General features: G+C 44.0%; 1 protein-coding gene across 8 annotated transcripts in view; it reads left to right on the top strand.

Annotated features, from left to right (window-relative positions):
* The window catches only part of LOC138759144 (serine/threonine-protein kinase WNK3-like), a 134,455-nt gene that overhangs the window by 5,196 nt on the left and 102,800 nt on the right, over positions 1–26,459 (top strand). For 7 of the 8 annotated variants that reach the window (XM_069929131.1, XM_069929130.1, XM_069929137.1 and 4 more), the window contains one exon: positions 4,151–4,801. In XM_069929131.1, coding sequence (XP_069785232.1) covers positions 4,373–4,801 — 429 coding nt within the window. In that variant the 5' untranslated portion in view covers positions 4,151–4,372. Of the gene's footprint in view, positions 1–2,770; positions 2,794–4,150; positions 4,802–26,459 lie in introns of those variants that run through there. The other variant, XM_069929135.1, reaches the window with a different exon arrangement.

Genomic DNA, 26,459 nt, shown 5'->3' on the forward strand with positions numbered 1-26,459 from the left:
AGCAGGCTCAAGGTGTAGCATGGCTGACTCCTCCAGTTTCTTGTCCAAGACTAAGCTGGGATTCCTGGTTACCAGATATTTTGATTCCCTGCTCACTGTTCCCACGCTGACAGGTCTGTTCTCGGCATTATCTGTGGCCAGTGATGTAAACCTGAGGAACAGCCTATTGTATTGCACCTGTGCGAACAGATATTTTTGCAATTTTCGGCAATCACTCTGCTTTACCTGCCCCCATTTTCACTTTTTGCATGGTTGGGGTAGCAGTTAGTGCAATGCCTTTACACTTGACTAGGTGATCAGGGCTTTGGTTTGTATCTCATGCTGGCTGTAAGGTGTTTGTATGCTCTCACCACGTCTGCATATGGGCTCCAGTTTCCTCCAACCGTTCAAGACCTACCAGGGGTGTAGGTTAATTGGGTGGCATGGACTCTAAATGAATGGCTTAGCACATGAGGAATGATTGTTGGTCTGTACTCATTGGAGTACAGAAGGATGGGGGCGGAGGGGTGAACTTCAGAGGCATATTAAATGCTGAAAAGCCTGGACGGAGTAGATGTGACAAGGATGTTTCCCACGGTTGGGGAGTCCAGGACAAGAGGACACAACTTCAGGGTAAAAGGGCATCCATTTGAAACAGATGTGGAAAAGTGCCTTGTCAAAAGGGTTGTGGAACTTGTTACCATTGGTGGCTGGTGAAGTGAGGTCATTGGGAAGAAATTGACAGGTACTTGATTAGTCAGGGCATCGGTTCCGGGGAGTGGGGCTGAGTGATAGGATCAGCTCATGATTAGAATGACAGACCTTTGCTCCTGTCTCTTGTGATCTGCAGTCTCCTTGTGCGCTTTGTTGTTAAAGTCCCTGTATTTTGCCACGTTAAAATGGGAGAAGAAATGCCTTGCCCTACCATTCACGATCGTCCATGCCAGATTCTCACTGTCCTCTACTCTTCCCAAAGTCCTCAATTTCCCCAAACTTTCAAACGTGTCTGTTTTCTCTTTAAACCCAACCTCTGTCCCCCTCCCATCTGGAGCAAGAGAACGCCAGTGATTCACTACCTTCTTTGAGATGTCCCTGCGCACCACGGTTTTAAACTGCACCCTGAATTTGGAACCATGTCTCTTGGAATTATTGTGATGCCTACCTTATGATCCACCCTTGTTTCAGTAACTAGGGGAAGCAAATCTAATTTCTTTAGCTGCTCATAACAGGACAAACCTCTCAGCCAGGGATTAACCAAATAAAGTAAAACCTCTGGTATTCAGCACCTATGGGGATTGGGAGATGCCAGATAACTGTATTTGCTGGTTGCTTGAGATCGCGTGATTGACAAACTAACCACAATGGGTGTTAATTTTAAACATCTAATTTTATTTTGCCAGTCGCTTGAGACTGTTGATTGCTTGAATTCTGGGTAATGGGAACTTTACTGTAGTTCGATGTTCCCTCCAAAGGGTCTTCTACCGGACCAGCCCTTCAGCCCATGAATCTGTGCTGACCATAAAGCCCAAGTTAAACTATAATTTGGCACGGTTGGCGCAGTCGTCAGTGCCGGCGATCAGGACTGGACCTCGGTTCGAATCCCGTGCTGTCTGTAAGGAGTTTATACATTCTCCCTGTGTCTGCGTGGGTTTTTTCTCCGGAGGCTCTGGTTTCTCCCACCCTCAAAACAAAAGTATCAGAGTGCAAGTTAATGGGGTGTAAGTTGGGCGCACGGACTCGTAGGGCCGAATTGGCCTGTAACCATGCTTTAAGTCTAATTTAAAATTTAAATTAAATGTTGTATATCCTTCTATTCCCCACACACTCTCATTTCATCTGGAAGCCACTTAAGCACTACTACTGTATTGTATCTGTTTCCACTACTACCCATTCCAGGCACACACCACTCATAACCTTGCTCTCCAATGACCCTCTCCCATCTTAAATGCATGTCCACCAGCATGTATTGCTCTTGCCTCAGGGAAAAGATTCTGACTCCCCACCTAATCCATGCCCCTGCATAATTTTATAAACTTCAATCGGGTCACATTTCAAGTTTGGCCAACCCCACGCCCTCCAGTAGCTCACACCATTGAATCCAGGTAAAATCCTTTACAAAGGTCATAAGACCCTGGTCCACACCCCACTTGGAGTCCTGTGCGCAGTTCTGGTCGCTTTCACTACCAGAAGGATGTGGAAGCCATAGAAAGGGTGCAGTGCAGACTTACAAATATGTTGCCTGGATTAGAGAGCAGGCCTTGTGAAAACAGATTGAGTGAACTTGGCCTTTTCTCCTCTGAGCAGCGGGGGATGAGAGGTGACCCGATAGAGGTGTTTAAGAGGCATTGACCGTGTGGATCATCAGAGGCTTTTTCCCCGGGACTGAACTGGTTGCTACAAGAGGACAGAGGTTTAAGGTGCTGGGAAGTAGGCACAGAGGAAATATCGGGGGTAAGGATTTTTTACACAGAGTGGTTGGTACATAGAATGGACTCTGGCAGAGGTGGTGGAGGTGGATATGTTAGGGTCCTTTGAGACTTCGACAGGTCCATGGAGCTCATTAGTAATTCCTACAGTAGGGATAACTTTGTGGGCCAAAGGCCTGTATTGTTCTGTAGATTTTCTATGATTCTAAAATCTCCATATCCTTCCCGCAATAGGAGCGACCAGAATTCTACGCAATACTCCAATCCGGAAACCTCGAGTCTTCTGATGAAATAGTTAAATTTTTCGACTTGGGCGTCAATCATTCACAAATGATCTTAGTGAATGTCAGTTGGACATTTAGTAATGAGGCTCTCTGGAGTGGATGAGGTTTGTCACCTGCCTGGTCTTGCCAATTGGCCTTGCGCCTGTCTTTTTCCTTTTGCAGAAAGTCCCTGCGAAGCAGCATGTTTGTTGTCAGGCAAATAGATTACAGTGGGATGGTGAGTTGAACTCAGCCAGTCTCGCAGTGTCCATGGGAGGTAAAGATAGATAACTGACATTTTGGGACTTAAAGGACTCAGGCCAGAAAAGTCAGTAATAAATCTATTTCCAATGGATGCTGCAAGACTGACTGAGTTCCTCCAGCATTTCTGTGATTTGAGTGCAATCACTGCGTCTGCAGACTTCTGTGTTTTATACCCAAGCCTGGGACTCTTCAGTGTTCCTGGCAGCAGGGGAAACTGCGTGTCCCGAAACCTCAGCAGCATCTGAGAGGCAAGGCAGGCCAGAGTCCCAAATTCCAACTCCGCAGGCCCTTGCCACTGGTTCCCGCTGATTTCTTAGCAAGGGCGTTCTGCTAAACTTGCCCATTTGAGTCGTCCCTGTGTACAACTCCGGGCCAACTCGCCAGGGAGAGGAAAGCGGCAGAGGCTTAAAAGGTCATTGGTGAGATTGGTGGGGGCAGGAAAGGTTCAGAGGGGTGCAGGCTTAGCGCAGGGAGATGGGGCTCGCTCAGACAGGCTGGTGAGTTAGCATGGATGATGGGGCCGAAAGGCCTGTCTCTGCATTGTAGGTGCAGACCACTTGGTCCCTTGCACCAAACCATGCCCTGCCATCCAGTGGAGATTCCGAGGAGGGATCTGACAGAAGATGAAGCATTGATAGTGCAGATGGAATCTTTTCCCAGGATTAAAGATGTATCACACAGGAGGACATTCATTAAAATTGGGTGGGGCGGGGATTTAAAGGAGATACGTGGGGCAGGTTTTGTAGTGGTAGGTGGCTGGAGCCGGGTCCCAGAAGTATTAAATTCAAAATTTTATATTCTGCTCGGTAGAAGCCGACTGCAACCATTTAAACCTGTGCCACCCAAATGAGCAAATAACCCCATTTGATTTGAGGATAGGAGAACTCTGGGAGAAATCCACGCAGACACTGGGATAACATGATCACAGCAGGCGCATGTCAAAGGGAAAATGTTGTGGGGGTGGGTCTTCCTCTGTCTGCACAAGGGGTGCAGCAATGCAGCTGCCGTCTGAGTCAGCTGCCCCTGTCGTCAAAGGGGCCGAGAACGATTGGTGATCAGTGGTGAGCCCTTTGCTGGGGTGTGTGGCTCTGTCGCAGTCTCAGGGTCCTCAGAGCAACGCACGCTGTGACAAATCCTTCCGCTGCAGCTGACCGGCTTCGCGAGGAGGGTGCACTGGGTTGTGTTCCACTTCTCCTAATTCTGCTTTTGTTCCTGCAGGGTATCTGGCGTCCTGGAGCCGTTTGTCGGCCTCGTGAAAATTGAAGAAGTGGGCTGTGCCATTCTCTCCATGAAGGTTGAGAGATGCCAGCCTGAGCCATCTGCTTGTCATGCCTTAAGCAAGCAGACGAGTGCCCCCACCTCTCAGATCAGTCGACCTTGAAGAGGGTTTTTTTTAAAATTTCTGCAGTGAGGGCAGGAAGCACTCTCATCCAGCCTGCCATGGCCACTGACCCAGGGGAGCCAACAGGCCCAGCGGACTCCAGCAAACCTGGCGGCATGTCCTCTAGCCAGGCGTCCCCCGCCAGCAGCCAGCCCAGCCCCAGTGGAGCTGAGAGCTGCCGCTTCGTGCGCCGGAGCAGGGAGCCAGCGGAGCGGGAGGGGGGGAGCCGCCTGCTGGCTCCAGTTGGTGCCCCGGAGGCCAGGAACGAGCCAGTGACTGCAAGGCCTGCCGCAGCAGATGGGATCAAGGACGCGTCAAAGGACCGTGCCGATAAGGAGGAGGAGGAAGCCGAAATGAAGGCGGTTGCCACCTCCCCGGGAGGGCGCTTCCTGAAGTTTGACATCGAGCTGGGAAGGGGAGCCTTCAAGACGGTGTTCAAGGGGCTGGACACGGAGACGTGGGTGGAAGTTGCTTGGTGTGAACTGCAGGTCAGTGGCTGTTTGTTAACTTTCCTGTGGTCTGCGTCATGGTGACTTTTGTTCCTTTACATTTGGACATACAGCACAGTAACAGGCCCTTTCAGCCCATGAGCCCATGCTGCCCAATTACACCGAATTGACCCACAACCTCTGGTACGTTTTGAAGGATGGGAGGAAACTGGACCACCCCCCCTCCCCCACAGACACGGGGAGAACATGCAAACATCTTCAGATAGTGTGGGATTCGAACCCGTATCCTGAGCGTTGGCGCTGTAACACTGATACGCTAACTGCTACCTCCCTTGTGGCCATAAATGTAGGACCAGTAAGTGGCCACGGCCTTTGCCCTAGGGTTAGGTATTCCAGACATTGAAGTAGAGAAGGGAGGGACTTGATGGGGGTGCTGTCTGGATCTGGAGTGAGCCTCTGGATGAAGCTTCTGAAGCATAATTTGGATATTCAAAACATGGGCCGTTTAAGTTTACTGCCGCCTGATTGCACAAGCACAACATTGTTCTCCGGTCCTCAGTGCAAAGCATACCGACACACAACGAGACATAACACGCATACAGACAAACAATACATATGAAGAACAAGTATACATAGAAGTAAATATTGCTTCAGGAATATGAGGGATTCGGACAGTTAGTGTGAGCAGTTCCTTTGGTCATTCTCATTGACTGTGGGAAGAAACTATTCCTCAGCCTGGTGGTGCTGGTGTTGAAGTTAGCCCATGCTGTAATGAAACAAACAGCAAAAAACCAGCAGAACCAATCAAGCGTATAACAGTTTCTTTATTTCATCTTGATAAGAAAGTTTGGTAACTCGTTCTCTACACTGAGCACACACACAAAGCTTTGGAATGTTCTCTACTTTTATACACCTTTTGGGCAGGGGTCTGCACGGGGCCCTTACAAGTTTCACATGAGTTACACATACCCTGGCAATTTTGTGTTTATAATAATGTGACCTTGTGCTGTCTAGAAAGTCAGTGTCCCTATCCCAAGGCATATTGAAGTCTCACTACGGCACAGATGTTAAGGCAATTAGGTTCCTACTATCTTGCAAGTAGCTACTGTATTTTCTCACTTAACCCATGAACCCTTTCTTAAGCCTAATTCATTAAACTTATTCTTTCACTTTGGCTCTGATACTTCTGTATCTCTTCCCCGATGGGAACAGGGGAAAGATACTGCGTGTGAGGTGGAAGAGGTCCTCAGTGGTTTTGCGTGCCCCCTTCAGGTCACGTCAAAGAGGGGGAGCGAGTCTTCAGTGATCCTCTAACTCAGTGGTTTTCAGACATTTTCCTATCACTCGCGTCCCACCTGAAGTCATCCCTAGGCCATAGGTGCTCTCTGTGATTAGTAGTGGATGACTTCAGGTGGGATGTGAGTGGGAAGAAAAAGTCTGAAAGCCATTGCTCTAACTGGTTCAGTTACAGGAAGAAGTTTTGGAGGGGCAAAGATCAATTGGAGGTAAATGGGTCCAACTTGGTGAGCTGGACCCAAGAACCTCTTCTGTGCTGCATCCTATGCTGAAGGACTCAAAGTTCTTTTCATTATGCATGTTATGGATTCAACATTCCTTTATCCAGATTCCCTTATTGTCATGGAATAGTACAGAACATGTAATATTACACGAAATTGCCTACTGCGAAGGCAAATAGAGTTGCCATTAGTGTTGCTTGGTGCCCCTTACAGTACGAGAGAAAGAGAAGCAAAAGAAAGTCCCTTCAGAGATACCAAGTGTCCGTGGATTTGCCTCCAGCGCTCCCACAGCTGTGTAGACTCCTGTCTGATCCATCGCCAACCCGAGTGCCAGCTCCGAACCTCTGGCATGATCAGGATGCCCTATAGTGCCCAAGGCCCCTTGCGCTCAGAGCCCTCTGGAATCCCGCAAGTCAGTCTCCAGCAGCCCGTGCAGGTCCTCACTCTCTTGCTGCCCCACTGCTGTGGCTACGTCCCCTCAGGTCATCTCCTCTGCTTCTCATTCTGAGGTGCAAAGGGACTTGGGAGTCCTCTTGCAGCTTGGGTCAGTGGTGAAGAAGACGAATGCAGAGCTGGCATTCATTTTTAGAGGGATGGTATGGAAGAGCAGAGATGTGATGTTGAGACTCTATAAAGCATTGGTGAGAGCTCACTTGTGTACAGTTTGGTCAGCGTATTTGAGAAAATACATGCTGGCGTTGGAGACGATCTGGAGAAGATTTACTAGATTCCAGGAGTGAAAGGGTTAGTATATGAAGAATGGAGGACTCTTTGTACTTCTTGGAGTACAGAAGGATGAAGGAGACCACATACAGTCATTTTGAATACTGAAAGTTCTGGATAGAGTAGATATGGCGAGGATGATTCCCATGGTAGGGGGATTCTAGGACAAGAGGGCACAATTTCAGGACAGAGATGGAAAAATTGTCTTTAGTCAGAGGGTCATGAGTCTCTGGAACTTGTTGCCACAGGCGGCTGTGGAAGCGAGGTCTTTGGGTGTATTTAAGGCAGAGATTGACAGGTATTTCATTAGTCAGGGCTCCAAGGGTTATGGGGAGTGGGGCTGACTGGGTGGATGGATCAGCCCATGATTAGAATGGTGGGTCCAACTCAATCCTTGACTTTTCTGCCTCTCTCTGTCTCTTCCCCCACCTGTGTGTCAACCCTCACCCATTCTCTGGTTCACCAATCCCTGACTCTGCTTCCCCATCCTCTCCAGTCCTGGTTTTTTTCCCCCTTCTTCTCTGTTAGCCTTGATGAAGAGCCTTGACCTGAAGCATGAATGATTCCTTTCCCACAGATGCTGCTCGGCTCCGCTGAGTTCCTCCAGCAGATTCAGCACTCAGCTTCATCTCTTGCCCAGTGCGCCATTTGGCGTTGTCTAGACCTGGAAGCCATTTCGGTCTCTTGCCCCTTCAGATGTGCCAGTCTCCACCACTGAGCCATCAATTGCAAAAGTAGTCCCATTTTTGTAACTGCACAAAAGTGCAGCAGGTCCGACACCATCCAGAGGAGGCAAAGATAGCTGACATTTTGTTCCCTGAGTCAAGATGTGAGCAAAAGCTGGCGCTCCGAAGCTCAGGTCTTCTTGTCAAAGTGGGCAGTGATTGGGGAAAGAAGAGAGAGAACAAAAATCACTGAAATGCTGGAGAACTCAATCGATCCCGCAGTGTCTGTAGGAGACAAATATATATTGTTGATGTCTTGGGCCTGAGCCCTTCTTCAAGGAATAAGCATGAAACAGGGAATCTTAGAATATAGATAGTGCTGGCTGGGATTCCAGACCAATGCAAGGTGTTATTTGGATTGATAAGAGGGGAGGTGAGAATTGATTATGTCTGTGTAAAGGAAGAGAGAGCTGGGGAAGGAGTGAAGGTGGGGGGGGGTTAAACAAAAGGCAGAGAATTCGGTTGGAGGGTGCCCAGTCAGAACACGAGGTGTTGTTCCTCCAATTTGTGGGAGGAATTTGTCTGACGGTGCATGAGATCATGGACAGGTATGTCAGCAAGGGAATGAGATAGGAAATTGAAATGGGTGGCCACTGGGAGACCCAAGCTATTGTGGAGGATGGAGCCAAAGAGCTGGATGGAGCCAAGGAGCTTGATGAAGCAATCTCCCAGTCTGTCTGATGTAGAGGAGATCACAATGTGAGTATTGGATACAGTAGATAACTCCTGCAGATTCACAAATGAAGTGTTTGCTTCAGTTGTAAGGGCTATTTGGGGCCCCAAATAGTGCTGAGGGAGGAGGTGTGTGGGTACAAGTGGAGAATCTCTTGTGGTCAAAGGGGATCATTGGTGGGAAAAGAAAAGTTGACAAAGGAGTCATGCCAGTCCCTCTGGAAGGCGGGGAGGAGAGAGGAAAATGTTTCTAGTGGTGGGATCACGTAGTAGGAGGCGGAAATGGCAGAGGACAATGTGTTGGAGGCTGGAGGGGTCGGGGGTAAAGATGAGGACTCCGAAGAAGTCCAGGGTGCGGTGGGTCGTTGGCAGCTTCCCCAAGTGAGTGGGGCAGGAACAGATAGTGACAATGAAGGGGGAGTTTGAGCTGCGGTGACAACTCTCATGTCCGTGGTGGAGCCAGCAGATAGAAATGCATGCTGGTTGACAAGGGCATGTGAAGGAATGTGGAACATGTTCCCCCACAGTGAGTGCTCCAGTGGAAGTTGGGTAAACAGTCAGTCGCAGTAAAGTGCTAGATCTTCGCACTGGTCTTGGACCACTTTTGCCAGGGACACACATTGGAAGCCCAACACTGCAGCTGGAATAAAGTCTGGAACTTCAGTCTGGAATAAAGCCAACACTAATCATGGTAACTGTAAAATTACTGACAGTGATAAAACATGCTTGGTTCAGGGAGGAAGGAAATACGCTGTGGTGATGAGGCTTGGCCAATGTGCATCTTCACTGCCATCACTGTGCATTTAACGATTTCTGGTTCCAGGGATCAAAGTACAGCAAAACCCCAACGATCTGCCTGCCTGCCTCTGCCTCTCTCTCCCCCTTGCACCTGATTATCTCTTTCTCTCTCTCTCCCTCTCTTCCCCCCCCCCCACACCCCACAGCGAGTAATGTATTTCTGTATTCCCACAAATGGATGTTTTTCATCCCATTAGTCCACATTAAAGAGTGGTTTTATCACGTCGTTTACTGTCATTCATGTTGACCTCAACACCCCACCAGCCCCATCCAAAGCCCTCACTAAAAACATCATTTTTGTACAAAATCAAAGCACCTTCCACACTACTACACTACTGCACACAGACAGGCATTAACAAAGGGGGACTGTTCATTCTTCCACCACCCCCCCCCCCCCCCCCCCCAAAAGCTGCAGAGTTCAAGTATGCAACAGGAGGAATTCAGCTTGGATTTTTAATAACACATGGACATTGCCACACCAACAAGTCTCTTCTGGCAGTAGGCTCATACCAACACCAAGTCATTGGCCCTCCTGTTATGACAGTTACAATCTCACTGGTGCACAGGAGTCCTCACTGAAAACTTCCTTTAAAAGCAAGTGCAATTTTTTTTTCCTCTCTCAGCTTGACGTTTGAAATTCCGTCCCACCCCCTCCCCATCTGCACGGTCTGCAAGGAGTTTATCCGTTCTCCTAGTGTCTGCGTGGGTTTCTTCCCACCTTTCAAAGTGTATGGGGTTTGAAGGTCAATTGGGTGTAATTGGCTCCTGGGCCAAAAGGTCCTGTTACTGTGCTGTGTGGCTAAATTTAAAAAATATTTAACTTCACTACTATTAAGTATAAATTCTGCCTTGCCCAAAGGTAAAAGAACCTCAGGGTTGTACATTATGTCACGTATATACTCTGACAATAAATCTGAACTTGTCAGAGAAAATCAGATGGCCTGTGCTCATCTTGCACTGGTCCTGCAGTGTGAATTGTATAAGGTCATGTTGACCTCTGTCTGGAATCTGGTTGGACTGTGGAGGGTTATGTTGACCTCTCCATTTGGAACCTGGTTGGTATGTGGAGTGTGGAGGGTCACCTGACCTCTCCACCTAGAACATGGCGGGAGAGGGTTGTGGAGGGTCACATGACCTCTGCCAGGAACCGAGTTGGGTCCCTCACCTGCCAATCAAGATTGGACTCCGCCCACCCTTTAGTGCAACTTGACCAATGGGTCCCTTTAACCACCTAGTGATTACCTGGGCTAGACCCTCCAGCTTACTGTACTTTGAAGCCCACCACATGCAATAGCTCTTCCTCTTTTGCTCTTCGCCCTGAGACGAAATGGGCTGTGAACAACGCTGGAGAGTTGCTGGTCAGGTGTGCACTCCACAGGGATCAGGCCTGCTGTATACTGTTGGATTGTTGACAACATCTGAGCTATGCCCATGTTGGGTAGCATATTGTAGTCTTTAGTTGAGATAAGTCTATATAAACAGTTGTTTGTATCGGTTGTGTTAAATCTGATGTGACTGGATCGTACTGTGCTTGTAAGAGTGAAAGCCAGTGGTTCTCAACCTTTCTCTTTCCACTCACATCCCACTTTAAGTAATCCCTATGCCATCGATGCTCTGTAATTGGTAAGGGATTGCTTCAGGTGGGATGTGAGTGGGAAGGGAAGGATGACAATCACTGTTTGAGGGCCAATTGTGACTGAAATATTTTGGTTGAAAAAAATTGCCATTGCCCATTTCATTTGGAGTTCTGAAACCATGCACATAACGAGTCAATGAGGGGAGATTAAAAACAGTGGTTTTCAACCTTTTTCTTTCCACCCACATCCCACCTTAAGCAATCCCATAGAGCACCTATGGCATAGGGAATACCTAAAGTGGGATGTGAGTGGAAAGAAAAAGGTTGAGAACCACAGGTGTAAGCAGTTACTAATATCGGTCGTGTTAAGTCCAGTGTGGCTGGTTGCACTGTGTTGTGCGATTGAGAATACTTGCATGTTATCCCTGTTGCGATCCCCTTGTGTGTATTTCAATAAAGGTTATTTCCACATTCAGCCTGTATGTAGACCCGCCATTCTTTTGAACCCATTGAATTTTCCCTTCTCGCATAACCAGTCCTGTGGCATTGACCACCCCCCAGTTTGGGGCTCTGGCACTGGGCAAGGATGAGAAATGGGTCAAATCTCCACTCCCCACCAGGCTGAATGGCCTGTTTCTGTGCTGTGTTTGTCCATTGTTGTGCTGGAACTTGAACCCTCTAGTCTCTTCGACTTTGAGGGATGCCTACCCTGAAGAAGTTCTCCTCTCCTTGATTCCTTGCCTCTCTGTGATCTCCTCTCCATATCTAATTAACATCTTTTGTCTGTTGGTCTGGACTTCTCCCCCGCCATGTCTGCTTTTTACTCATACCTTGAAGAAGGGCTCAGGCCCGAAATGTCAGTAAAATACCTTAACCTCCTATGGGCACTGAGACCTGCTGAGTTCCTCCAGCATTTGTTTTTCCAAGAATTCAGGCCACTGAGTCAAATTTCAATGACACAATTATGTGAATGGTGTTCACCCTTCCCATTGAGCTTGAATCTAATCGTCAGCCCCACCAGGCCATTGGGAATTTGGATAGCCCGGCTAAGCCGTCCGAGCTCCCGGCGGCCCGGCCGTCCGAGCTCCCATGTCTCGACCGTGGACTTACCATTGGTCTTGGCCATCTGAGCTCCTGACACCTTGAACAAAGCAGGTACTTACTGTGGTCAAAAGTATGACCATATAAAAGTTGACCCTCCTCTCCCTAATTTGAAACGATGAATTGGTCCAAAATATTTGATTGCAGACATATATATGGTAACTATGCACTACTGGAAGTTGTAATTAAAACAGAACATGCTTGAAATACTCAACTGGCCAGTCTGTATCTGTAGGAAGAGAAAGAGGTCATGCTTTGGGTTGAAGACCCTACATCAGAACTGGGAAGGAGGCAAATGAGATAATGTTATGGCGAGATGAAACCTTGGTTAGATCCCATTTGGAATATTGTGTTCAGTTCTGGTCACTTCACTACAGAAAGGATGTGGATGCTATAGAGAGGGTGCCGAGGAGATTTGCCAGGGTGCTGCCTGGATTGGAGAATGCGTTTGACAAGGATAGGTTGAGCGAATTTGGTCTTTTCTCCTTGGAGCAACGGAGAATGAGCCAGGGTCTGGTGTACAAGATGATGAGAGACATTGATCATGTGGACAGCCTGAAGTTTTTACCCAGGACTGAAATGGCTAACATGAGGGTGTTCAGTTTTGAGGGTCTTGGGAGTAAGGTCGGTTTTGGGTGGGGAAGGGGAGGTGAAAGAATTTAATTGGTCGGTGCCTGGAATGTGCTGCCGGCAACAGGGTCTTTTGAGACTAATACATAGGTGCGTGGAACATAGAGAAATAGAAGGTTATGCAGTGGGGAAATTCTTGGCAGTTGTTAAAATTAAAAATTATTTACGCATGCAGCACGGTCTGCCTATGGTGCCCAATTAACCTACAACCCTGGTACATTTTGAGTGGTGGGAGGAAACCCACAAAGACATCTCCTTGCAGATTGGAACGTGGTCGTTGGTGCTGTAACAGGTTTGCACTAATCGTCTCACCTTGTTAGAGATCGGCTTAACTATGCGCCGAAGGGCATGTTCTGTGCTGTAGGTTTCCATGTTCTGTGTTATAAAAGAAGCTTGTAAAGCTGTTGGGAGGGTGGGGAATGGACAAAGCCTCAGGGTGACAATGAGGCAGATATGGCCGAGTATTTGTGACTGGACCCAGCTGTTTGCCAGCACTTGACTTTTTGGTAGGAGTGGGCAGAGGGGGTTCATGAAAATGTGGGGGGGGGGGGGGGGGGAGGGGGAGGGGGAGAATGTTGAGTGATTCTCACCGCTTGAAAAGGTAACAGATAACCGTAGAACATTACAGCACAGAAATAGACCCTTCTCATCTGTTCCAAACTATTATTCTTCTTTGTCTGTTACGAGTCCAGAGGACCCATAAACCCAGGAGCAGTAGATATTCACCAAGACAAATGGTTACTTAAACAAAAGTTGCTTTTAATTATCTTTGAACATGAAAACAGAATCTCACTTTAACTTATTGCTATTGACTTAACTAACCTAACTTAACCTCCTTTTAATTCTAAACGGACATGTATGTAATGTGTGTGTAAGTTCAGAAAAGATTTTGGATTCATAGTCCAATCTCACCTCATTCCTCCAAGTTCACTGGTTGCAGGCAATTCTTATACTGTGCACAGAATTTAACATTTATAAAGTTCACCAGGTATATGGTTACCGCTCAGGAAGGTTCTTGTCAGTTTTCAGAGAGAGATTTGTTGCATATTTACTTCCATCAGCCACTTCAGTGTCTTGCTGAAGAAACTTGCCCCCCTCAGGCTTCTCTAGATGATAACCTCCTCCTTTCAGATCACCACAGAGTTTCTTCTTGTTTCACTTATTCCAAGTGAAACATTAGTCAGCCAGTCCTCTCCTCTTGCATGAACCACAAGGGTTTTGACCAGGCTGAAATAAACACTCACAACCCATCTTCCAAATGGGATTTCCACAAGCTTGCCAGCTTGTCCTGTTCCAGTCCCAGATGCTTTTGCTGACTAACACTATAGAAGTGATCTCTTTGTGTGTGTCTGTCACTCACTCACTCACTCTCACAGAGAAAGCCTGTTTGACTCTCTCTGCTTGCAAAACCACATGACCCTCTTAGAACAGCAAGTTCCACTGCAGACCGAATGTGGCTCCGACAAGTTCTTTCATCTGTTGCCTTTTTGTAAACAACAATCCATTAGTGAAGTCTCTTGGGTACTCTCTAAAGCACACATGTCAAACTCAGGCCCACGAGCCAAATTTGGCCCATGATATAATTATATTTGGCCCGCAAGATCATATCAAATATGTATTAGAGCTGGCCCGCTTGCCGCCGCGCCAGTATAGCGCATGCACAGCTAATACTACAAATCCCAGAATGCTTTGCAAATGCGTTGGCGTCAGCCCGCTAATCGCCCCCACCTCCTCTCTTTACTTTCATTAGCATCTGCGACCTGTCGCCCAACTCACATTTAATAAACCCCTTACGGAAAATGGCCAAACGAAAGACAGAAAACAGGACCTTTCAAGACAGGTTGGAGACAGACTATATGTTCATCATTTTAAAAGACAAACCTGTTTGTCATTGAAGCAAGTTGTTATTTTTTTGACTTGTTGGCTTGTGGAAAAAAAAACATTTAAAAGGAGCTTAAAGGTTATAGAGAAATATTATTTATTGAATATTTTATTTCTCATTTGTTAATGCTTCTTCTGGAAAGAGTTTAACCAAAACTATCATTAAACATTTATTTTAATAGGAAAAAGTTTAACATTACATATGTTGAAAGAAGAGAAAACATGCAGATGTTGTTGAAAATTTTCAGTAAATATTTAGTTTGGCCCACAACTTAGTCCAAGTTTTTAATTTTGGCCTTCTGTGAATTTGAGTTTGACACCCCTGCTCTAAAGCTTTTGAAAAGGCTCTGAGGCCCTGACATGTCTAGCATTAGCAGAGCTCCAGTATTTTAAATAAGATCTGTTTTAAAGTGTTTGTATGTGACCTATACTAATACCTGCCCCAATTTATCTTCCAAAAACATATCTATATTCTGTCACAAGTCCCATTTACTGCACCCTGACCGTAACCTTCCAAACCCCTCCTATCCATGTACTTGTCTGAATTCTTCTTAAATGTTAAAATTGAGCCTGCATTCACCACTTCAGCTTGTTCCACACTCCCTCCACACTCCCACCACTCTCTGTGTGAAGTTTCCCTCTTATGTTCACCCTAAACTTTTCCCTTTTCACCCTTAATCCATGTCCTCTGATTTGAATCTCATCGACACTCAGTGGAAAAAAAACTGCTCTACACTTACTCAGACTTTCCCCCTCGTAATTTTAAACACCTTGATCAAATCTCCCCTCATTCTTCCACGTTCCAGGATTAAAGTCCAAACTTGTTTAACCTGTCCCTGTAACTCAGTTCCTGAACATTCTAGTAAATCTTCTCTGCCCTCTTTCTATCTTGCCTGTAGTTTGGTGACCAAAACCGCACACAGTACTCCAAAATGGCCTCACCAATGTCTTGTACAACTTTACCACAACATCCCAACTCCTGCATTTTGATTTATGAAGGCCAATATGCCAAAAGCTCTCTTTACAACCCCATCTACCTGTGACACTGCTTTCTGGGAATTGTGTATCTGTATTCCTTGATCCGCTTTAGTTGCCCATTCAGAGCCAGCTCTCCAGCGCATGACGTCCTGTTTTGCGGAAACTGCCAAAATGTTTGGCCTGGAAGTCAGCCTGAAGAAAACTGAGGTCCTCCATCAGCCAGCTCCCCACCATGACTACCAGCACCCCCACATCTCCATCGGGCACACAGAACTCAAAACGGTCAACCAGTATACCTCCCTCGGATGCACCATTTCATCTGATGCAAGGATCGACAAAGAGATAGACAACAGACTCGCCAAGGCAAATAGCGCCTTTGGAAGACTACACAAAAGAGTCTGGAAAAATAACCACCTGAAGATCAGCGTGTACAGAGCTGTTGTTATACCCACGCTCCTGTTCAGCTCCGAATCATGGGTCCTCTACCGGCATCACCTACGGCTCCTAGAACGCTTCCATCAGCGCTGTCTCCGCTCCATCCTCAACATTCATTGGAGTGACTTCATCACCAACATCGAAGTACTCGAGCTGACAGAGTCCGCAAGCATTGAATCCATGCTGCTGAAGACCCAACTGCGCTGGGTGGGTCACGTCTCCAGAATGGAGGACCATCGCCTTCCAAAGATCGTGTTAGATGGCGAGCTCTCCATTGGCCACCGAGACAGAGGTGCACCAAAGAAGAGGTACAAGGACTGCTTAAAGAAATCTGTTGGTGCCTGCCACATTGACCACTGCCAATGGGCTAATATCTCCTCCAATCGTGCATCTTGGCGCTCACAGTTTGGCGGGCAGGAACCTCCTTTGAAGAAGACCATAGAGCTCACCTCACTAACAAAAGACAAAGGAGGGAAAAACCCAACACCCAACCCCAACCAACCAATTTTCCCTTGCCACCGCTGCAACCGTGCCTGCCTGTCCCGCATCGGACTTGTCAGTCACCAACAAGCCTGCAGCAGATGTGGACATACCCCTCCATAAATCTTCGTCCACGAAGCCAAGCCAAAGAAAGAATTCCCTGATCCCTCTGTTCCTCTGCACTCCTCAGTGCATCAATGGAGAGTGATTTCAGGCTGAAGACTGCATTCACCCACAAGAAATTTGCTTGCTCAGACTTGTTGAGGTCTCGAAGTAGGGGCAGCTCTGTGGAGAGAACTTTTTTTAGGTTGAGCATTAGATTTCTATTTCCTGTTTCCATTTCTGTGTGCTCACTCATCCGTAAATAGGATTTAACCTTCTGACTTACACATGGTGAACTGTTCGTCTCTTTGTCCATCCTGATGAAACACCATTCTCCAGACCTCAGTGCAAAACATGCAGACACATACCCAGACATAACACACACACGTATACATAAATAAACAGTAGAGTCTCAGGATCAGTGTGAGCAGTTTATCCAGTCGTTCAGTGTTCTCACTGGCCATGGGAAGAAACTGCTCCTCAGCCTGGTGGTGCTGGCTCTGATACTCCTGTATCTCTTTCCCGACAGGAGCAGCTGAAAGATGCTGTATGCGGGGATGGAAGGGGTCCTCAACGATTTTGCACACCCTCTTCAGACAATGATCCCGGTAGATCACATCAATTGGGGGGAGGGGGAGGGAGATCCCTGTAATCCTCTTTGCCACTCTTGTGGACCTGTGATTCAATTTCTGATCCAATGCTCTGCAGCAACCACACCACACTGTGATGCAGCCGGCCAGGATACTCTCGATAGAGCTCCTGTAGAAGGTTGACATGATGGTGGCCGGTAGCCTTGCCTACCTCAGTTTTCCCAGGAAGTTGCATCTTCTTGACATGTGAGGAGATGTGTGGGGTAGGTCATGTCTGAAATGGACTCCAAGGAACTTGGTATTCTCCACTACTGAGCTACAACTGTGTAGTGGAGGACAATCATCATCTCCTTTGTCTTGTTCATTTTGAGGCTCGGGTTGCTACTCTTGCACCATATCATGAGATTTTCCACCTCTTCTCTGCAGTACTACTCATCGTTGTTGCTGACGAGACCACTACTGTTGTGTCATCTGTAAACTGATCTGGCATTGCAGTCCTGGGTAGGTAGTGTGCACAGGAGTGGGCTGAGCACGCAACCCTGAGGTGCGCCAGTGCTCAGCTTGATGGTGCTCGACATTCAACTACATTCTCTCTTGCACCTTTTTTTTTTTTTTTAATTTTTTATTTTTCACACCATAAATCACAATAGCCATGATATACACTTTTTCTTTTCCACACATTTACAGTGACTTTTTCTCCCTCCCCCCTCCCTCCTCCCAAGCCACCCCCCCACCCCTCCCCCTCTCATCCATTTTAGGTATACACTCTAGGTTGCATTAATTCAGTCAGACAATGTTGTCATTCAACAAAAATACACCAGAAATTCTACTGAGTCCATTCTTTTCTTTTCTTCTCCTGCCATCAACTTAGGTAATGTTTGTTCCCGGTAGGTTTTCGCTATTGTATTTAATGTAAGGCTCCCATACTTGTTCGAATATTTCAATATTATTTCTTAAACTATATGTTATTTTTTCTAATGGAATACATTTATTCATTTCTATATACCATTGTTGTATTTTCAAATTATCTTCCAATTTCCAGGTTGACATAATACATTTTTTTGCTACGGCTAGGGCTATCTTGACAAATCTTTTTTGTGCATCTTCCAAGTCAATTCCAAATTCTTTATTTTTTATGTTACTTAGGAGAAAGATCTCTGGATTCTTTGGTATATTGTTTTCTGTTATTTTATTTAATATCTGATTGAGATCATCCCAAAATTTTTCTACTCTCTCACATGTCCAGATTGCGTGAATTGTTGTTCCCCTTTCTTTTTTACATCGAAAACATCTATCAGATACTGTTGGGTCCCATTTATTTATCTTTTGCGGTGTAATGTATAGTCTGTGTAACCAATTATATTGTATCATACGCAGCCTCGTATTTATTGTATTTCTCATCGTTCCAGAACATAATTTCTCCCATGTTTCCTTTTTTGTCTTTATATTTAAATCTTGTTCCCATTTTTGTTTAGTTTTACCATTTGTTTCCTCATTCTCCTTTTCTTGCAGTTTGATATACATATTTGTTATAAATCTTTTGATTAACATTGTATCTGTAATCACATATTCAAGGTTACTTCCCTCTGGTAAACTCAAATTGCTTCCTAATTTATCTTTCAAGTAGGATCTCAGTTGGTAATATGCCAGCGCTGTATCTCCAGTTATATTGTACTTATCTTTCATTTGTTCAAAGGATAAGAATCTACTTCCTGAAAAACAATTTTCTATTCTTTTAATCCCTTTTTTTTCCCATTTTCTAAAGGAAAGGTTGTCTATTGTAAAAGGGAGTAGCTTATTTTGCGTCAATATTAGTTTTGGTATTTGATAATTTATTTTATTTCTTTCTACAAGAATCTTCTTCCATATATTGAGGAGATGGTGTAATACTGGAGAAGTTCTATGTTGTACCAATTTTTCGTCCCATTTATATAATATGTGTTCAGGTATCTTTTCCCCTATTTTATCTAATTCTAGTCTCGTCCAGTCTGGTTTTTCCCTTGTTTGATAAAAATCTGATAGGTACCTTAATTGTGCGGCTCTATAATAATTTTTGAAGTTTGGCAATTGTAAGCCTCCTTGTTTATACCATTCTGTTAATTTATCTAGTGCTATCCTCGGTTTCCCCCCTCTCCATAAAAATCTCCTTATTATTTTCTTTAACTCTTTGAAGAATTTTTCTGTCAGTTGTATTGGCAATGCCTGAAATAAGTATAGTATCCTTGGAAAAATGTTCATTTTAATACAGTTTATCCTTCCTATCAGTGTTAGTGGTAGCTCTTTCCAATGCTCTAAATCGTCCTGTAATTTTTTCATTAGTGGATTGTAATTGAGTTTATATAATTGGCCTAGATTTTTGTTTATTTGCACACCTAGGTATCTTATTGCCTGCATTTGCCATCTGAATGGGGATTCCTCCTTAAATTTTGAGAAATCCGCGTTATTCATAGGCATTGCTTCACTTTTATTTACGTTTATCTTGTATCCCGACACTTCTCCATATTCCTTCAATTTCTTATATAGTTCTTTTATTGATAGTTCTGGTTCTGTTAAGTACACTATCACATCATCCGCAAATAGACTGATTTTATATTCCCTGTCTTTCTCTTGCACCTTTTTGATGTTTCACTGAGAACATGGTTCACTGGCATCTGGGTGTCAAGAGGTTCCAGGTAGAAGAATGGTCAGTCAGACAAAAATCACCAAGGAAAGTCGGGCAAAATCTCCCCAACAATAATTCCCTTAAGCGGGCTTTCCTTTGCTTAGTTTCCTGAAGTCCTGTTGAATGCGTCATTTGGGTAAATCCCTCCCCCCCCCCTCCCCATTCCCCTTTGTTCCAAGCATTGTGAAGGCTTCACTGTGGCAATATTCATCCAAACTGTTGGGGTCAAGTCACGTGGCAGCAAATTGTTTGCAGAACGTTGTGTGCCACTGAATTGTTCACCCATGCCTGGGTTGGTGCCAAATTGTTTGCTTAGTCAGCCATTCACAACGGGTTGGGGGCGGGGGCGCTGTGTTGCATTTAAGGGGGGGCATGGGCTGAAATCATAAAACATTTTAGTCGTTTGTAGGAGGGAGGTACGGAAAAAAGCAACTAAACGACTGCTTCACAGGGAAGGGAGCCCATAAACAATGAACAACCTGAAGGCAGCCACTGTCAAAAAAAAAGACTGACTTCTCAAAATCTAGATTCCCTTTTTGTTAACGACCACGGATTGAGTAAGTGGGAAAACCCACCTCCGCCCTCCCAACCTGGTGCCGTTCCCCTGTGCCTCATTCGCCCTCCAGTTCAGCTTTAGTTCATTGGGGGTGTTCATCATTAGCTAGGAAAGTTCTGCTTTTCATTTCCCCTGTTGTGTTTATCTTCAAGAGGAGCGTCGCTGTGTAATTATGGGTTGGGTGGTGATTGAGCAATGGTGACATGAATGGGGAAAAATGCACACGAGTGAGTTTGTGACCAATTGGAGATGAGCTGGCCATTGCTGAAGCTGTGGTCCAGAGGAGAAAGAGTCAAGATCCCTTTATACAGAACACATAATATTACAGGAAATTGCTTTCTGCCTAAGGCAGTTGAAGAGTCGTCATTAATGTCAACCAGCACCCCTTACAGTATGAGAGAAAGAGATGCAAAAGAGAGTCCCTTCAGAGTCACCGTCGATTTGCCTTTGCAGGCCCACCGTCTCCTGTCCAATCATGAGCACCAGATATGAACCTTTGACACAGTCAGGAAACCTTCTTGGGAGCCTTTCTGACCCTCAGTGGTCTCTGGAATCCTGGCTCTAATACCTGGTTCCCATGAGCCTGTCTCCTGCAGCCTGTGCTGGTCGCCCGCTGCCCTGTGAGGGATCCCTCCACTGAGCCCTTCGTTGGTCCGCTGCTGTGGTTCTCTCTTCTGCTTCTCCTCAATGGAGGGGCTGGGGGGGGCGGTTGGTGGTGTCCTTTCTGTTTCTGATGCCCTGTGCTGGTCAGCAACATCTTGTGGCCACTGCCAAGCGCAGACGCCAGCATCTTGGGCATGGACCTCGTGATTGCAGGACTTTGGTAGAAAAAGACCTGCTCCTCAAACAGGTCTTTCAACAATTATTTTGAGCCACCAGCATTAGGACTGGACAGTTGATCCCTTCAGATCAGCTCTGTGTCTCCGCTCTCCCAGGTCCACATGTTACAGTAGCTCTGGTAGCACAGCCAAGGAAATGGCATCAGAAAAGTGATAGGCACCTTTTCACATCATTGTGTGGTGTCTTGGGAAAGCCCCACCCTTGGTGCTCAGCAGCAGCTGAAGATCCCATGGACTACTTTTACAGACTGAACAGCGCAGAAAGAAGCCCTTCAGCCCAACTTGTCCGTGCCAATCGTTGCCTGTCTCAGCTGCTCCCGTTTCCCTGTGTTTAGCCTCATGCCCCTCTGAACCTTCCCCATCCATGTTGTAATTCTACCCGCAGCTAAAGCTTCCTCCAGCATCTCGTTCTGCATGAGCACACCAACTGTGGGGGGGGGGGGGGCTTTTTTCTTTGGAGTGAAGAAAGATGAGAGGTGACTTAATGGAGGTTTCAAGATTATGAGAGGTGTAGATAAGGTATGGCAGCCAGTGCCTTTTTCGCCAGGGGGGCAGTAACAAATATCAGACAACACCTGGAAAAAGTTTAGGGAAGGTGTCGGGGTTAAGTTTTTTTTTTACACAGAGTAGTGGGTGCCTGGTATGCATTGTTGGGTGTAGTGGTGGAGGTTGGTGCAACAGGGGCAGTAAAGATTTTTTTTAAATTTTTTTTATTTTTCATACTATAAACCACATTAATCAAGATACATACATTTTTCTTTTCAAATATATACAGTGTCGTTTTCTCCCCCCCTCCCTCTTCCCATCCCACCCTCCCTACCTCCCCTCCCATTCATTTAAAGTACAAAATCTAAGATACATTAAACCCGTCAAACAATGTTGTCACTCAATAAAAATAAACAAGAAATTCCACTGAGTCAATTCTTTTCATTTCCTTCTCCTTCTGTCATTTTAGGTGGTAGATGTCCCTGGTAGGTTTTCTCTATGGTGTTTCATGTATGGCTCCCATACTTGTTCAAATATTGTAATATTATTTCTTAAATTATGTTATTTTTTCTAATGGAATACATTTATTCATTTCTATATACCATTGTTGTATTCTCAAGTTATCTTCTAATTTCCAGGCTGACATAATACATTTTTTTGATACAGCTAGGGCTATCCTAACAAATCTTTTTTGTGCACCATCCAAATCAAGTCCAAATTCTTTGTTTTTATGTTACTTAGGAGGAAGATCTCTGGGTTTTTTTGGTATATTGCTTTTTGTGATTTTATTTAATATCTGGTTTAGATCTTCCCAAAATTTTTTCACTTTCTCACATGTCCAAATTGCATGAATTGTTGTTCCGAGGAGTCACGTGATGGAGTAGTGGCCGGTCAGGGAATTCCAGCCTTCTCCTGAAAAGTTAAAAAAAAAACACAAGCACAAAGGTACAAAATTAAAATTTATAACAAAGTAAAAATAAAGGTGAGAAGACAATGGCAGCGAAGAGAGAAAAGTCGGAAGAAAAGAGGAAGAAAGAATGTCGGAAGAAGAAGGTGAAGGCCTTACCCGTCCGAAGAGGACTGCCACGGAGAGAGAAGCCCGCTCCCTCAGGTCAGTGGAAGTCCCGGGCTTGGGACTACAAAAATGGCTCACAGAGCCGAGTAAAAGTGCGCAACCGACGGGAGGGGGGAACAGCTGCGGAGTCGATCTCCACAGCTGAGAGAGACACCTGCAACACAGCAGCAGGTGCAGAACACAGACAATAACGACAACAAGAAAGAAGAGGGTAAAAAGAAAACAAGGAAACAACAGATGGTCAATCCAGAGGAAGAAGAATAACAGAAAGAAATGGAAGAAGAGAAAGGCAAGACAATGGATATATCTTTTTTTAAAGAATATATGGAATCAGTGAAAGAATGGCAATTACAAGAATTTAATGAGATAAAAAGAAGAATTAAGAATGCAGAAGAAAAAATGAATAAAATAGAAATGGTCATGTCAGAGATAGGAAAAAGAGTGGAAAATATGGAAGAACGAGAAATAATTGTAGAAATGGAAGTAGAGGACTTAAAAGAGAAATTAGAAGAATCTAATAAAAAAGTTAGAGGCACATGAGTTGTTAGCTCAGAAGATAGATATAATAGAAAACTATAATAGAAGAAATAATATAAAGATAGTGGGCCTTAAGGAAGATGAAGAAGGCAAGAATATGAGAGAATTTATAAAAGATTGGATCCCCAGGGTCCTAGGAAGACCAGAATTACAGGAAGAAATGGAAATAGAGAGGGCACATAGAACTTTAGCCCCGAAACCACAACCGCAGAAAAAACCAAGATCCATTTTAGTAAAATTCTTAAGATATACAACAAGAGAAAATATATTGGAGAAAGCAATGAAGAAAATAAGAGAAGGCAAAAAGCCACTGGAATATAAAGGTCAAAAAATTTTTTTCTATCCAGACATAAGTTTTGAACTCCTGAAGAAGAGGAAGGAGTTCAATACAGCAAAAACGATCTTATGGAAAAAAGGATATAAATTTATGTTAAAGTACCCAGCGGTACTTAAAATAGTTATTCCAGGGCAACAAAACAGACTATTCTCGGATCCAGAGGAAGCAAGAAAATTTGCAGAACAACTACAAAACAAGCAGAGAGATGAAGACATGTAATGAGAGTAAAAATGACCACAAACTGTATGTATGTGTGTATAGGGGTATGTGTGTGTGTGTGTGTGTGTGTGTGTGTGTGTGTGTGTGTGTATATATAGTGTTTATACATGAATGTATCTGTATTTAGAGGAAAATATATAGAGTATAGATAAGAATTAATAAGGGAGGGAAAGGGAATAGAGGGAATAAGGAGGGAATTAAGAGTGACCTTTGTTACATATGAAAATTGAAATCTTTTCCGGAGGGGGCTGGGTGGGGAGGAGTTACGGTCACTGCAAAATCAGTTGACGTTTGCGAGTGAATTCGCAAATCCAAATGGAGAGGGGAGATGTGGTTGCCCGACAAGGGATAAAGGGCAACTCAAGAGGGGGAGGGGAGAATGGGGTTAAAGAAGTTTTAAATAGGAGAATAAGGAAAATGTTTGATGTTTTAGAAATGTTGTCTTATAAAGTGTTCAAAACAAGAAAGCAGAAATGGATAAGAAGGAAAGGTGATGATGGAGAAACGGAAAGGGAAGATAAACAAATGAAATGGCTACGCTGAACTATATGACTTTAAATATTAACGGAATACATAACCAAATCAAAAGGAAGAAACTGCTAAATTTACTGAAAAAAAGAAAAAAATTGATATAGCATTTGTGCAAGAAACACATTTAACTGAATTGGAGCACAAGAAATTAAAGAAAGATTGGGTAGGACATGTAACAGCAGCGTCGTATAATTCAAAAGCAAGAGGAGTAGTTATATTAATTAGTAAAAATGTGCCAATTAAAATAGAAGAGGAAATAATAGATCCAGCAGGGAGATATGTAATGATAAAATGTCAGATATATTCGGAGTTTTGGAATCTACTCAATGTATATTCACCTAACGAAGAAGATCAAAAGTTTATACAAGATATTTTTTTGAAGATAGCAGATACGCAAGGGAACATATTAATAGGAGGGGATTTCAACCTGAATTTGGATTCAAATATGGACAAAACTGGGAAAAAAATTAACAGAAAGAACAAAGTAACCAAATTTATAATTAAATCGATGGAAGAAATGCAACTTTTGGATATATGGAGGAAACAACACCCAAAGGAAAAGGAATATTCATATTATTCAGGTAGACATAAAACATACTCAAGTATAGATCTATTTTTGTTATCAGCTCGTATGCAAGATAGAGTAAGAAAAACAGAATATAAAGCTAGAATATTATCGGACCATTCACCCTTGATATTGACAATAGAGTTAGAGGACATCCCTCCAAGAATGTATAGATGGAGATTAAACTCCAAGCTACTTAAAAGGCAGGATTTTAGAGAATTCATTGAAAGACAAATTAAAATGTACTTTGAAATAAATACGGAATCAGTGAAAGATAAGTTTATACTATGGGATGCAATGAAAGCGTTCATTAGAGGGCAAATAATAAGTTATGTAACCAAGATGAAGAAGGACTATAATCAGGAAACAGAGCAGTTGGAAAAGGAAATAGTAAATATAGAAAAAGAATTAGCAATGAAGGAAGATACAACTAAAAGAAGAGAATTGGCAGATAAAAAAATAAAATATGAAACACTACAAACATATAAGGTGGAGAAGAACATAATGAAGACAAAACAGAAATATTATGAACTAGGGGAAAAACCGCACAAAATTCTAGCATGGCAGCTTAAGACAGAACAAGCTAAGAAAATGGTATTGGCATCAAGGAAAAAAGATAAACAAATCACATATAATCCAACAGAGATCAATGAAAACTTTAGAGAATTCTATGAACAATTATACCAAACTGAAAACGAAGGGAAAGAAGGGAAAATAGATGAATTTTTAGCTAAAATTGAACTACCAAAATTACAAATAGAGGAACAAAATAAATTAATAGAACCATTTGAAATAGTAGAAATACAAGAGATAATAAAAAAATTACCAAATAATAAAACACCAGGAGAGGATGGATTCCCAATAGAATTCTATAAAACATTTAAAGATTTATTAATTCCTCCCCTTCTGGAAGTAATCAACCAGATTGATAAAACACAAAGCTTACCAGATTCATGTAAAACAGCAATAATTACAGTAATACTAAAGCAAGGGAAAGATTCACTCGCACCAGCGTCATATAGACCATTATCATTAATTAACACAGATTATATGATAGCTAAACTATTAGCAAACAGATTAGCAGAGTATGTACCTAAAATGGTAAATCTGGACCAAACTGGATTTATTAAAAAAAGGTGCACAACAGACAATATTTGTAAATTTATTAACTTAATTCATGCAGTAGAATGGAGTGAAGCGCCAACAGTAGCAGTTGCTTTAGACGCAGAGAAGGCCTTTGACAGAGTAGAATGGAATTATTTATTCAAAGTATGCAAAAATTCAGTTTACCAGAGATGTATATTAATTGGATTAAAGCATTATATAAGGGGCCATTGGCGAAAGTGACAGTAAATGGATATACATCAAAGCAATTTAACTTAAGCAGGTCAACATGCCAGGGATGCCCACTATCACCCTTATTGTTCGCGTTAGCTATAGAACCACTAGCAGAATTGATAAGAACAGAAAATAAAGTAAAAGGGATAAAAATAAAAGACAAGGAATATAAAATCAGTTTATTTGCGGATGATGTTATAGTATACTTAACAGAACCAGAACTATCAATAAAAGAATTATGTAAGAAATTGAAGGAATATGGAGAAGTGTGTTGGGTTACAAGATTAATGTAAATAAAAGTGAAGCAATGCCAATGAATAATGCGGATTTCTCAAAATTTAAGA

This window comes from Narcine bancroftii, chromosome 3 (genome assembly GCF_036971445.1).
Source record: "Narcine bancroftii isolate sNarBan1 chromosome 3, sNarBan1.hap1, whole genome shotgun sequence".
In the NCBI taxonomy this organism is placed as follows: Eukaryota; Metazoa; Chordata; class Chondrichthyes; order Torpediniformes; family Narcinidae; genus Narcine; species Narcine bancroftii.